We start from the raw sequence: 14200 nt of genomic DNA, 5'->3' as shown, positions 1-14200 counted from the left end.
ATCCAATCCAAGTTTTTAAGAAGAGATGGGACAACCACTTGTCTGAAATGGTATATGGTTTCCTGCCTGAACCAAGCTAGGTAAGATCATCAGTGCTGGTCTAGTCTGCCAGTGCTAGTCATCAGCGGAAAAGCACTAGCATGGGGTAATGAAACATCTGCAAGAGAACAAACAAGCTGATTCCAACCTTGAGCTACAAACCTTCTCCTTTAAAGGTCATAGTTCCCCACCCCTACTAAACACTCCCGAGGTTATGGAGTATATTATTATTTATTTATTATTATTAATTTAGTTTGTCAAACATGTATGAGATAACAGGTATAAGTATAAACATGGACATGAGCACATGAAATGGATACAAATAGAAGGGAACAGGACAGTGGTGGGTTACGACCGGTACGCCCTGGTATGGGTGTACCGGGGCCTGCCGGGAGCACCGAGTACCATTCCGGTACGGTGCTCTGGAGGGCCCACCCACCCGCTCTCTTTACTTGTATTTGAACTCTTTGGGGCTTCGATGCACGCATACGGAGCGTACAGCGCCTGCACGACGCTCCACCGAGCAGCTGAAGCGTTGCAAAGGCGTCACAGAGCATTGCAGGTGGTACGTACGCATGCGCATGCTACGTGTGTGTGCGTGCATGCTGCACGTATTTATGTGGTGGACGCCGGCCCCCGTTGCACTGTACTGGTTGTACCGGGATCTGGAATCCACCATTGGAACAGGAGGACAGAGAGGGTAAGCACACTGGTGTGCTTATGCACGCCCCCTAACAGGCCTCTTAGGAATGGGGCGAGGTCCATGGTAGAAAGTTTGAGGTTGAAGCTGTGGGGGTTTGAGGAAGTAACAACGGAGTCAGGTAGAACATTCCAGGCATTGACCACTCTGTTGCTGAAGTCGTCTTTTCTGCATAACAAGGCTAAGATGTAGATTTCAGCACAGATAAAATTACTGGGCATAAGATAGCGACGGGGGTGAAGTATCAAAAAGAGAACGTCCCTCATGAATTAAGATCTTCTTCTATGTACTATGTATTGTCTATGTCACGAGTGTCAAACCTGTCGTGTTATGTAGCTGTGACATATCCCATGACGCCTTTCCCTTCATGGAGCTGGGGTGGGCATGGCCTGTGCATGACACATCTGACCCGCGGGCCGCCAATTTGACACTCCTGGTCCATGTTGTTTCCTTGACAACAACAAGGCAAAATGGCTACCCAATCTACTTCTTCTACAAGCCTGGGACTTGCTCTGGACTTCTATCCTGCAACTAATCAGGCTGGCCTCTGTTCATCTTGTATGAAAACATCTAAGGCAAATGATTGCAGACCAGGGGTGGGTTTCTCGCCCCGTTCCAACCGGTTCGGTTGGAACGGGGCTGGCGGCGTCGTGCACGCGCGCAGCGCACGCACTCATGCGTACTAGCGTCTGTGCGATGCTCCAGCTGCTCCTGGAGGATCGCGCAGGCGCTGTATGCGTCCTGCGCATGCGTGGAAGCGCAGAACTCATCAAAACCGGGTAAGGAACGCGGGCGGGCGGGTGGGCCCTTCGCCGTTCCCGGAAGTTACTTACTTCCGGGTTCGCCGACCAACCCACCCCTGATGCAGACCCACCCATTCAATGCAATAGTCACAAAATAAACGATGCAACATTACCTCTTGGCCTTTCTGATCTAATTTGCTCTGGGCACTTGCTAACTCTTCATTCCGGATAGTCATTCTTGCTTCCAATCCCTGCATTTTCTTTTCCCATTCCAGTTTCTTCTTGTTTACCATTATGTCGATCTGGTGCATGAGTTGTTGAAGTTCAGCATCACAAGGGATAGATCTAAAAACAACCATTTAGTTTCATTCTTTAAGCAAATGAAAAAGTGTACAAAACCCATATTTTATCCGGAAAATGGCAACTCTCCCTCTCCGTTATTCTGTCTTTTTCTTTTTTCTTTTTTTGCACTTTGGAAAAGCTCTGCAAGGGAAGAACACAGGGAGTCCTCGACTTAACAACAATTCATTTAGTGATCAAAGTTATAAGAGCACTGGAAAAAGGGACCTAGGATCATTTTTCACAGTTGCAACTTTTGCAGCCACCCCATGGTCATGTGATCAAAATCCAGAGGCTTGGCAATTGGTTCATATTTACGACGGTTGCTGTGTCCCAGGGTCATGTGATCCCCTTTTGCGACCTTCTGACAAGCAAACTCTATGGGGAAACCAGATTCACTTAACAACCGTGTTATTAACTTAACAACTGCCATGTTTCACTTAATAATTATGGCAAGAAATGTTGAAAGATGGGGCAAAGCTCACTTAACAACAATTTGGGCTCAATTGCTGTCATAGGTTGAGGACTACCTGTATTTAGACACTGCTCATTTCTACGCTTAGATCCCCTGATGATGTTTTCAGATCAAGCTTTAGGGTGCCATTAAGTCAAACAAAAGTAAATATTGTAATTTGTTCCCCAAGGGATTATCCACACAGCTGCATCATCTGGCTGTGAGATTTCCCCCCCTTACCTTTTGCCACCTCCCCCCAATGGATCCTCCACTTTGTAAGTTACTTGACCGTTGCAATGGGAAATGCCAAGATACTATTTCTACAAACTCATTTGCAAATAACCTTGATTTGGGGCATTTTTCCCAACATACATGAGAGAAAGTCATGCACAGATCAGCTAAACTAAACTACTTCTGAAATGCATAGAATTGGACTAAGCACCAAGAAACTTTGCAGGTAAAATTTCAATCAAATTAAATCTCTATAGGTAATCCTTGACTTATGACCAGTGGCTTAACAACTATTTGAAATTACGACATATTTTTTTAAAAAATGTTACTTATGACCCAGCCTCAAAGTTACAACTGCCACACCCAGAGGTGGTATTTAGTAGGTTCTGACCAGTTCTGGAGAACTGGTAGTGGAAATTTTGAGTAGTTTGGAGAATCGGTAAATACCACCTCTGGCTGGCCCCGCCCCCATCTATTCTCTGCCTCCTGAGTCCCAGCTGATTGGGAAGAAATGAAGATTTTACAGTATCCTTCCCCTGCCACGCCCACCAAGCCATGCCCACAGAACTTTTAGTAAAAAAAAAATGAATCCCATCACTGGCCATACTACTTTCATGATCATGTGACCAGATTTCGGGCACTTGGCAATCAGCTCGCATTTATAAAGGGATGCAACATCCCACACTCACATGGCAAAAACTACCCATTGGGTAAGCTGAATTCGGACTTATGTCCATGCGATTTGCTTACCAACCACAGGGCTCACTTAATGACGATCATCAAAATAGTTGTAAAATCAAGTCTGGTCAAATAGGGACCCAGCTTATGACCGCAAAGACTTATGACCAAAATCCTGGTCTCAATTGTGGATGTAAGTGGAGGGCTTTCTGTAATAGGTCAAGGTTGTCTCTTTGACAGGAAAATAAATAAATAATCCCAAACTTCACGGAATCTCATCTTGATGATGTGCTATCCCACCATTTACATGAAAGCGTTGGAAGTGGCCCAATTAGATAACAATTAAAAATGTTTTTCAACAAGATTCCTTTGATGGGGGCGGAGGGGAACGGGGGTAAATGATCAAACTGCAAACCTTTTCCTAATTAGCAAGTTTATGCGTGCCAGAGAGTTAAAAAAAAGAAAAGAAAAGAAAACTCCCCTTCTTTGACCAGGTTTGGAAAGTAATTTCAGCGGCTAATGAGGGTCAATTAAGAAAACCCCCTCCTAATGAAAAGCAGTTAGCCCCATCGTGGCTCCGTAGCCTAATAAATGAAATCTTAAATTCTTCAGTGTCAAGCGTTAGGGTGCTAATTAACAGGCTGATTGGCTTTTGCGTCTGTAATAGTGACACAATATGATTTGCGTATTTGTGGTTTTCTGTATAAATCTCTAGAAGACTTTCACAATCTCAGCAACGTGAAGCTGTGTGGACTTCAATTATTCTGGGTTGCGATGTGTTGCAAGTCAACCAAGGGGATTAAATATGTTTTTATGGAAGAAAAATACTGGGAGTTGAAATCCATGCATCTTAAAGTTGCTGAGATTGAGAGACACTGCTCTAGGACCTCCTTAGATTCTCAAGTATATGTTCTGACCCAGCTCCCCAAACTCGACAAACCCCCTAAAGTGAACTCAAAATATTTGTTTAATTAGGAATGCCGGCAGCCCCGGCAAAAGGTTTCTCTCTCAATGCAGGCTAACAAATCTGGCCAGCTAGAAGATGAATACTTGTCTGCCACATCTATTCATCGCTGCCCCCTGCCTTTTATCCCCCAGAGCTAGGGTGGGGCTTCATTAGCAGCAGTGCCTCTTCTGTCCCCAGGATTAGCCCATATATTTCCACTGCTCTCCTCTCCTCTGCCTTCTGCGCATCAGCATGTCAGGCACTGGACTCAGCTGTTCATCCTCTTCCTCATTAGCCACCTCCAGACCTGGAGATTGTTGACTCTCCATCTGATGGATGGCCCAGGCTCCGCCTCTGTCTCTCTCTCTCTGCCAGCTCCACTCCCTCTTCCCCAGTGGTGGGTTCCGGATCCCAGTGCAATCAGTACGGTGTAACAGGGCTGGGTGCCCACCACATGAACGCGTGCATGCGTACTTACCGCCCATGATGCTCTGTGATGCTCCAGTTGCTCGGTAGAGCATTGCGCAGGCGTCGTGCGCTCTGTGCGCCTGCACGGAAGTCCCGAAAACTTCAAATACTGGTAAGGAGTGAGGGCGGGCGGGTGGGCCCTCCAGAGCACTGTACCAGAACCATACCTGGTGCTCCCGGCAGGCACCGGTACACCTGTACACCGGTACACACTGGTCATAACCCACCACTGCTCTTCCCCTTTGGAGCTCTCAGGTTGCCTTGATGCCGACCTGTCTCCCATGCCTCCTCCTCTGATTCGGCTGCGGCCGAGAGGCCACAGCAGTGCACTCAAAATCTAAAGAAGTTTTGAAATCTCATCTCATCCTCAACTTGCCGCTATTCATTTGGTGAACATTCGAAGTTACATGGACACTTTAAAAAATGCCTAATGACTATTTTCCACACTTACAACTGTTGTAGCATCCTCATGGTCGCATGATCAAAATTCAGATGCTGGGCAACAAGTTCATATATATTTATGATGGTTACAGTGTCATTAAATTCTACTCAATGTCTACATGCTTTTTTTTCTTAGAAGAATATGGGAGGTTTTTTTTTTTCCAACTTATTGTGGTATTGTATATCCAGGTACTAATCTGATCTGCTCTTCTTATGTTTCCAAATTCTGTCCTTATCTGCTAGATTCTGCCAATTTGTAAGGCTATTTAGAAATAAGCCTCACTAAAAAGTAATGGGCTATTTCAAATCTAATGGGTCTTCCTTGCTAAACTGTTGCTCAGCTAGCCATGAAGAAGCAGTGGAAACATGTCATCCATCTATCACACGTCCCTTTACACGCCAGCTTCAAACCTCTCATTTAAACCAGAATTTCCCATTACTCTTCTAATAGGGAGCTCTGGGATAATACTGGTTTACAGACTGGAATCCTGCAAATATATTCTGCTAAACCCTGGTTGGAATAGCAATTGGCTGGGAACACAGATAGAACATGCAATACTGAAAAGTAAAGCAATTACATTATGGCTTGGAGTCGTGTTTCCCAACTTTGGCAAGTGTAAGACATGTGGACCAACTCTCAGAATCCCCCAGCCAGCATTTATTCTGGAAAATAAACCAGTTTTTCTGGTTCATCCAAATGAGCCATCATCTGTAAATTTTATTTATATTCATTAATCCCAACTACACAAAGGTGTGTAAACATGTTAAGTCATTCAATGTTAGGAATATAATCTAACGGTTGGGTTGGCAATATATAAATCATGTTGTACCTGTTTCTTTAAATCATGCTGTAAAATGTGATTGGTTGCTGTTTTTCCTCAATCGGCCATAAGAGGGAGCCAGAACAACTGTTAGCTCTCTGTTCGTTAGATGCTGGGCTGATCTGATCTGAGTGCCGTGAGCTATTGTAAGTTTTGCAACTGCTAGCAAACTTTACTTTTTGAACTGATTATACGATACTGGATTATGTTATTTGGATTATCCCTTAACTGAAAGTCATTGATGACTGACTGTCTTATCTGTGTATGACTTGGACTGTTTGATGGACTCTGATACCTCTATTTCCAGAAAGTAAAAGCCTATTTAAACTGCAGTGTCTCTGTATGCTGGTTTATGTGTTCTCCAACACAGCTCTCACAATGCTTCGCTGAACGTACTCGCTTTCCCAACGTGGAGCTTACCTAACAGTTTTTCCCCCCAGAGAGGTATTTTTTGTAGGCCCAGAGCAGGTTTTATCAATGAGTAATAAATTCCTGAGAGAGGTATTTGTATTGTATGTATCGTTGTGGAGTTGACTATCAAGAGCCATAGTGATGCAGTGCAAAGAAGGGTTCCTAGCGGTTTGGCCCGGTTTTTTAGTATTTAGTATTTTATTAAGATTTATAGGCCGCCCTTTTCCCTGAGGGGACTCAGGGCGGCTTACAATCATTAGGGAGGGGGTGCAATTCAAAATAAACAATATGTGAACAAAATAAAGTAATAAAAACACAACTTGCATTCAACATTCAACACTCGGGTGGGGCAAATTAAAGACTTATCCCCAGGCCTGTTGGGAGAGCCAGGTCTTGAGGGCTGCGCGGAAGGCCTGGACGGTGGTGAGGGTGCGTATCTCGATGGGGAGATCGTTCCACAGGGTCGGAGCTGCAACAGAAAAGGCTCTCCTCCGTGTAGTCGCCAGTCGACATTGACTGGCGGATGGGATTCGGAGGAGGCCCAGTCTGTGCGATCTTATCGGTCGGAGGGAGGTAATCGGCAGAAGGCGGTCTCTCAAGTACTCAGATCCACTACCATGAAGGGCTTTAAAGATGGTCAACAGCACCCTGAAGCGCACCAGGAGATCAACAGGTAGCCAGTGCAGCTCGCGGAAGATGGGTGTTATGTGGGCGAACCGTGGTGCGCCCACTATCACTCGTGCAGCCGCATTCTGAACTAACTGCAGTCGCCGGATGCACTTCAAGGGCAGCCCCATGTAGAGCACATTGAAGTATTCCAGCCTAGAGATCACAAGGGCTCGAGTGACTGTTGTGAGAGCCTCCCGATTCAGGTAGGGTCGTAACTGGCGGACCAGGCGAACCTGGGCAAATGCCCCCCTGGTCACAGCCGACAGATGGTTTGGCCGAGTCGATAGTAACTCAGCCTGCCATGCCCCGAACCAGTGCTATTGTCGGCACCGGCATCTTGATTTTTGTTTCTGAACAATCTTCTTTGCAAAAAATGTATTTTTCCCCTGTTCTAACATTGTGCGCATGCGCAAACCTTTTTAGGTGCAAACGTGCACGTGCGCAGAGCCTGCGTTCGGCATGCACACTACTGAAGCAAGCGTGCACAAGAAATTTAGCGCGCCGAACTGGCAGTAATGCTGGAAGCAACGCACTCCTGGTGCAGTGGTTAGAATGTAGTACTGCAGGCTACTACTGCTGATTGCCAGCTGCCGGCAGATCAAATCTCACCAGACTCAAGGTTGACTCAGCCTTCCATCCTTCTGAGGGGGGTAAAATGAGGACCCAGATTGTTGGGGGCAAGAGGCTGATTCTGTAAACCGCTTAGAGGGGGCTATAAAAGCACTGTAAAGCGGTATATAAGTTTAAGAATGATTGCTATTGCTATCTGTCCCTGCAACATTCACCTTTCAACTTCATGTTCACTACTGAGGACAATCCATTTTGTTAGCCACCAGCAGAGCAGCAAGACTCATGCCCACTTGTGCCGTTGTAACTTTGAATAGTCACGAAATGAATGTTTGTAAGTCGAGGACAGTGGTGGGTTTCAAATCCCGTTCCAACCGGTATGGTTGGAACGGGCCCAGTGGCGTCCTCATGGACGGGCACAGTGCGCGAATGTGTCTCAGTGCCTCCGTGATGCTCCATGACGCTCCAGCTACTCCGCAGAGCGTCCGCAGGCGCTGTACACTCCCTGCGCATGCACAGAAGCCTTAAAACACAGGTAAGGAGCTCGGGCGGGCGGGTGGGTCCTCTGGAGCACTGGAACAGAACGGTATCCAGTGCTTCGGGCTGGCTCCGGTACGTCCATACTGGGGCACACCGCCTGCAAACCACCACTGATCGAGGAATACGTGTACATTGACATAACAAAGCTAGGATTTATGGTAAAGATCCCGAAAGAGGAAAGTTTGCAACAACTGTTGACACTTAATGCTGATAGAATATTGAGCAGTTGATGCAAAGGAAAAAGAACTATTAGCATAACAATGTTATGCCTATACAGATAAGACTTTTTTATTTATTTGTATTTAGTTAATTATTTGTCAAGCATGAATTAGATAACAGATGTAAGTAAAAACATGATTGTGAATACATGAAATGAATACGGATACAAGGGAATATTAGGACAGGGACAGTAGGCACATTGGTGCGCTTATGCACGCCCCCTTACAGACCCCTTAGGAATGGGGCGAGGTCAACAGTAGACAGTCTAAGGTAAAAGTTTGGGGGTTTGGAGGAAGAAACCACAGAATCAGGTAATACATTCCAGGCATTGACCCCTCTGTTGCTGAAGTCGTATTTTCTGCAATCGAGTTTGTATCTATTGTGTGCTGGTGTATTGTTGTGGTTGAAACTGAAGTAGCCATTGACAAGTAGGACATTGTAGCAGATAATTTTATGTACTACGCTTAGGTCAGACTGAAGGTGGCGTAGTTCTAAGTCATCTAAGTCCAAAACCTCAAGCCTGATGGCATAAGACAGTGATGGCTAACCTTTTTCTCATCATGTGCCAAAAGCGGGGGGAGCGCAGGGAGGGGCATGCGCTGGCGTGCCCACACCCATAATGCTATGCGTGTGATTCCCCTGTGCGCATGTGCGTGCGATCCCCGCCCTCCCCTCTCTTTTGGCTGGTGATGTCATTGTCAATTTTAAAAATTGACAAATGTCATTGTCAATTTTAATTGGGTTTGAGATATTCTATTTAATATTTTTTTTAACTTTTGTATTATGTGTTTCTTTTAATGTTGTACGCCGCCCTGAGTCCTTGGGAGAAGGGCGGCATATAAATCTAATAAACCTAAACCTAAACCTGGTGATGGACCAGTTTTTTGCCCTCGCCAGGTTCCAGAGGATTTCTAGGAGCCTGGGGAGGGTGAAAACAGCCTCCCCCTCCACTGTCCGAGGCCCTCAGGGAAGCCTCCGGAGCACCAAAAACTGGCCCTATGTGCAAACCGGAAGTTCGAGAACAGACTTCTGGTTTGGCCATAGGGCCGTTTTTTGCCCTCTGGACGCTTAAAAGAAGGCCGAAGTCAGCTGGCCAGCGTGCGTGTGCACACTGGAGCTGACAGGACAACACCTCGCGTGCCCTAACAAATGGCTCCGTATGTCACCTGTGGCACGCATGCCATAGGCTCGCCATCACGGGCCTAAGGTATTCTGTTGCGAGCAGAAGAATGGAGGATTCTTCTCATGAAATATCTCTAATATCTTTAAATGAGAGGTGGTAAATTTGGGATATTCCATGGAGGGTCACAGATTTCTCCATTCCTACCTTAGACCAAAGATAGCAAATCAGGGCCAGGAGAGATGGAAAAAAAACCAATCTGGTTCATCCAGTCATTTTTATCTACCTTATGGTGCATTTTTAACCAGCATGTGGTCAATTCTTCCTCTTTATCTGCTCTGCCAAAAAAGTCACTTTCAACAACTTTGTGAAAGAACTATGGTTCTTTCTTTCCTTTGGCTGAACCACAAGATCACGGCTAGAAAAAATGCAGGGAACCAAAAGGATACCTTATATATCTCTTATAAAACTGTATTAATAAAAAAGGGATAATGTTTGTAAGATGCTTTTAAGAGCTCAGAGTACTTTATGTGCATTAACCTGTTCTAATCTTTGCATCACCTTTTTAAAGGAAGAAAAGATGTACAGTAGCAACAGGACCAGACGTGGAGAAAGAAATTTGCGGGAATAGCAGTTAGACTTATATACCGCTTCATAGGGCTTTCAGCCCTCTCTAAGCGGTTTACAGAGTCAGCATATTGCCCCCAACAACAATCCGGGTCCTCATTTTACCCACCTCGGAAGGATGGAAGGCTGAGTCAACCCTGAGCCAGTGAGATTTGAACAGCTGAACTGCAGATCTGCAGTCAGCTGAAGTAGCCTGCAGTGCTGCATTTAACCACTGCGCCACCTCGGCTCTTGCTAAGGCATCTTAGGGACAAGATTTAACCGGTAATGCCTGCCTTATGTAACTCGTTTTAAGATTAATTATACTACTGCATTGGAGTGTTTTTACACCATATAAGACCCCAGTCAATTCCTTTCTGATATTTTAGGAAGCAGTTATTTCTAGCACGAGCGCTTAAACTTATATACCACTTCACAGTGCTTTTACAGCCCTCTCTAAGTGGTTTTACAGAGTCAGCCTATTGCCCCCAACAATCTGGACCTTCATTTTACCGACCTCAGAAGGATGGGAGGCTGAGTCAACCTTGAGCCTGGTGAGATTTGAACTGCCAAATTGCAGGCAGCCGGCAATCAGCAGAAGTAGCCTGTAGTACTCCACTCTAACCACTGCGCCACCAAGGCGCAAAAGTAGCCGTAACAAATGATTCTTCCAATTGGCCTTCAGTTGCCAGGATACCCCAGCAGACTGAGCCCATTGGGAAATTATAATCGTTGAAATTCACACTATATGGTTGAGCATTACTTTGAGGAGCTGATTAGTTTAGATACTAGTTTATATAACCCAATCTCTACCGATTAGAATCTAGTTCCTCCATGTTATTACATATTTCACACAATCTGACTGCTTTCGAGGAAACCACCAGAAGACCTAGTGACCCCACGAATCCCTTATAAACAGAAGAACACAGACACTGACATCCCCTAAATTCTTGAAGATGTTACCTGGTAATAAAACATTTGGAAACCAACCCACAAGCTCGGAGAACAAACCTCCACCCTATGTATGCTAACTAAATTGCCAGACCAATTCTCGAATATAGCTCGCCTGCCTGAGATCCACACTGTATATCGGACATTAACCCAATTGAGCGATTCCAGAGGTATTTCACAAGAAGAGTCCTCCACTCCTCTGCTCACAATAGAATTCCCTATGCCACCAGCATTGAAAGTTTGGGCTTGGGGAACCTAGAACCGGGATGGTGAACCTGTGCGTGCTGGCCAGCTGAGTTCACCCTTTTTTAAAAGCCATTTTTCGCCCTCCCCAGGCTCCAGAGGCTTTATAGGAGCCTGGGGAGGGTGAAAAAAGCCCCCCCCCGCCCCCCGGAGGCCCTCTGGAGGCTTCATGAGCTTCCCTGAAGCCTCCAGAGCACAAAAAAACGGCCCTATGGGCAAACCGGAAGTTTGGGAACGGATTTCCAGTTTGCTTGGAGGGTCGTTTTAAGTGCTCTGGAGGCTCCTGAAGGTTCCTGAAGCCTCCAGAGGGCCTCTGGGGGGGGGGGAAGGCTTTTTTTACCCTCCCCAGGCTCCTATAAAGCTTCTGGAGCCTGGGGAGGGCAAAAAAAGGATGCAAAAAATGGGGGGTTGCACTTGTAGTGTGCATGCGCACGGGTGTGTGTGTCACGCATTGCATTATGGGTGTGGCACGCCCGTGCACAACCTCCCTGCGCTCCCCCACTTATGGCACGCAAGCCAAAAAAGGTTCACCATCGCTGACCTAGAACTACGCCAACTAAGGTCTCACCTAAGTGTAGTACACAAAATTGTCTGCTACAATGTCCTTTACCTGTCAATGACTACTTCAAATTCAACCACAATAATACAAGGGGAAATAATCGATACAAACTCAAGGTAAACTGCTCCAAACTCGATTGCAGAAAATACGACTTCAGCAACAGAGGGGTCAATGCCTGGAATGCTCTACCTGACTCTGTTGTTAAATCCTCTAACCCTCACAGCTTCAACCTTAAACTGTCTACCGTGGGCCTCACCCCATTCCTAAGAGGTCTGTAAGGGGGCGTGCATAAGCACACCAGTGTGCCTACCCTCCAGGGGTGGGTTTCTCGCCCCGTTCCAACCAGTTCGGTTGGAATGGGGCCGGCGTCCTCCTCGTGCACGCGCGCAGCACGTGCATGCGTACTAGCATCTGTGCGATGCTCCAGCTGCTCCTGGAGGATCGCGCAGCCGCTGTATGCGTCCTGCGCATGCGTGGAAGCGCAGAACTCGTCAAAACCGGGTAAGGAACACGGGTGGGTGGGTCGGCCCTTCGCCGTTCCCGGAAGTTACTTACTTCCGGGTTCGCCGACCAACCGGTTCGCGGGGACCGTCGCGAACCGGTTGAAACCCACCCCTACTACCCTCCCTGTACTACTGTCCCCATTTATTCGTACCCATTTCCTGTGTTCATGTCCATGTTTATACTTATGCCTTTTATCTCGTACGTGTTTGACAAACTAAATAAATAAAAGAATAAATAAAATCAATTCATTAATTAATCATCCTCTAAAGTGTAGCAGCCATCAAATGCCCTTATTCTCACACTGTCTGAATAGGCTACAGATAAAATCCACCACCTGAATATTTTGTATACTGCAAAATGATTTTTTTTAAAATAATAATAATGTACATACAATGTTTAATCATTTATGTATCTGTGGTAGCCTTATTTTGTTTATATATTTTTTCCTTTCTTTTCAGTTGGCTTTTTCTTGATTTTGTTGTTTTAAATATACCCTTTTTTTAAAAAAAAAAAGAATGCTTTTCGCAGCCTCTGACTGGCTACAGGTAAAATCGGCTACAAAGAAATGCAGCGTAACTTCTGAATACGCTGTCCAGCATTATCGATGATCTGAAGTTCCCTGTTTTCCATTCGACTCTCTAAAAAGATCAGAGGAGTTTGAAAAGATAAGCACCAGCTCTGCCCTTTTAAAGAAGGGTTTCCTACATGCTATTGATCTATTCCAGTGGTCTCCAATCTTGGCAACTTTAAGACTTGTGGACTTCAATTCCCAGAGTTCCTCAGCCAGCTTTGCTGGCTGAGGAACTCTGGGAGTTGAAGTCCACAAGTCTTAAAGTTGCCAAGATTGGAGATCACTGATCTATTCCATTGTTCAATGAATGTGTGCTAATCCTTATTAATTCAGGGTTCAAGGAGGGAATTAAAATAAGCCCCCTGTGCTCCAAAGGCTCCAAAATTGCTCCCTGTCTTGTATAGGTCTCCTGCATGAGCAGGGGGTTGGACTAGATGATCTCTAAAATCCCTTCCAACTCTGTAACTTTTTTTTAAAGGGTCAAATCGTGGTCTGTCCTTCGAACCTTACCTAGCCATCATTTGTTCTTGTAGCCCCTCTATGGTCTTCTCCATCCTGGTCTTGATCCGATCTGTTTAAAAACGGGAAAACAGAGGGGTGGGAGGAAGTTTAGTTCGCCTTTTTTTTGCAGAGGAGAACAGCAAGCTTTCTTTCCCTTTCCAGAGACTTTCGGTGGAGCAAAAAAAAAAACTCGGGTTCGAGTCTGACAGGTGCCATTTCCGAATCTGGAAAGAGGTCCTCTGAGCATACGCAGAGCGCGCGCCTCAAAAATGCCCTCGGCGCCCTCTTTCCGGGAGGGGGGGTCCAAGAGCTCACCTGGAGGGGCTTCTCAGGACTCTCCCATCCACCTGCGGATCCCCGCGGCTCTAGTCACGCAGGCGGGGAAGACGCCTCGCATCTCGGATGCCCTCCCGCCGCGGCTGCCGCCTTTCGTGGCCACGCCCCCTTCGGCCCGGGCGGCAGTTGCAGGCGGGGCCGGCAGGCTTCTCCCGTTGCTAAGGCGACGGGGCAAGCCGGGGGGAACCCCCGAGGGGGCGGAGCCAAAACAGACGCCGCTCACGTCGGGGCCGCTGGATTCATAGAATCTCCATGGGTAGAAAAGTCGCCTAATATCGCTGCACCATCCGTTGCGAGTCCCCGTCGCCTCTTTCCTGCCCCCCCCGTCCTCTTTGAGAGTCCGAGAGTGGGAGGGGCTACTACAAGTAGTCCTCGACTTACGACCGCAACGGAGCCCAACATTTCCGTGGCTAAGCGAAGCCTTTCTTGAGTTTTGCTCCGCTTTGCGACCTTCCTTGCCTCAGTTGTTAAGGGAATCGCTGCGCCGGTTGTGAAGTCAGCCTCGCTTCCCCATTGACTTTGCTTGTCAGAAGGCCGCAAAAA

At 46.6% G+C, this 14200-nt stretch overlaps 1 protein-coding gene across 4 annotated transcripts in view; it reads right to left on the bottom strand.

Annotated features, from left to right (window-relative positions):
* The window catches only part of DEUP1 (deuterosome assembly protein 1), a 72362-nt gene extending 58393 nt beyond the window's left edge, over positions 1-13969 (bottom strand). For 2 of the 4 annotated variants that reach the window (XM_032220325.1, XM_032220327.1), the window contains exons 1-3: positions 13637-13851; positions 13331-13391; positions 1656-1827 (exon numbers count right to left, since the gene is read on the bottom strand). In XM_032220325.1, coding sequence (XP_032076216.1) covers positions 1656-1827; positions 13331-13374 — 216 coding nt within the window. In that variant the 5' untranslated portion in view covers positions 13375-13391; positions 13637-13851. Of the gene's footprint in view, positions 1-1655; positions 1828-13330; positions 13392-13636 lie in introns of all 4 variants that reach the window. The other 2 variants (XM_032220326.1, XM_032220323.1) reach the window with 2 other exon arrangements.
* Positions 13970-14200: the final 231 nt, after the last annotated feature.

Source organism: Thamnophis elegans, chromosome 6, assembly GCF_009769535.1.
Source record: "Thamnophis elegans isolate rThaEle1 chromosome 6, rThaEle1.pri, whole genome shotgun sequence".
Classification (NCBI taxonomy): domain Eukaryota; kingdom Metazoa; phylum Chordata; class Lepidosauria; order Squamata; family Colubridae; genus Thamnophis; species Thamnophis elegans.
The sequence above is the reverse complement of the archived record's forward strand: the minus strand, read 5'-3'. Positions and strand labels throughout refer to the sequence as shown.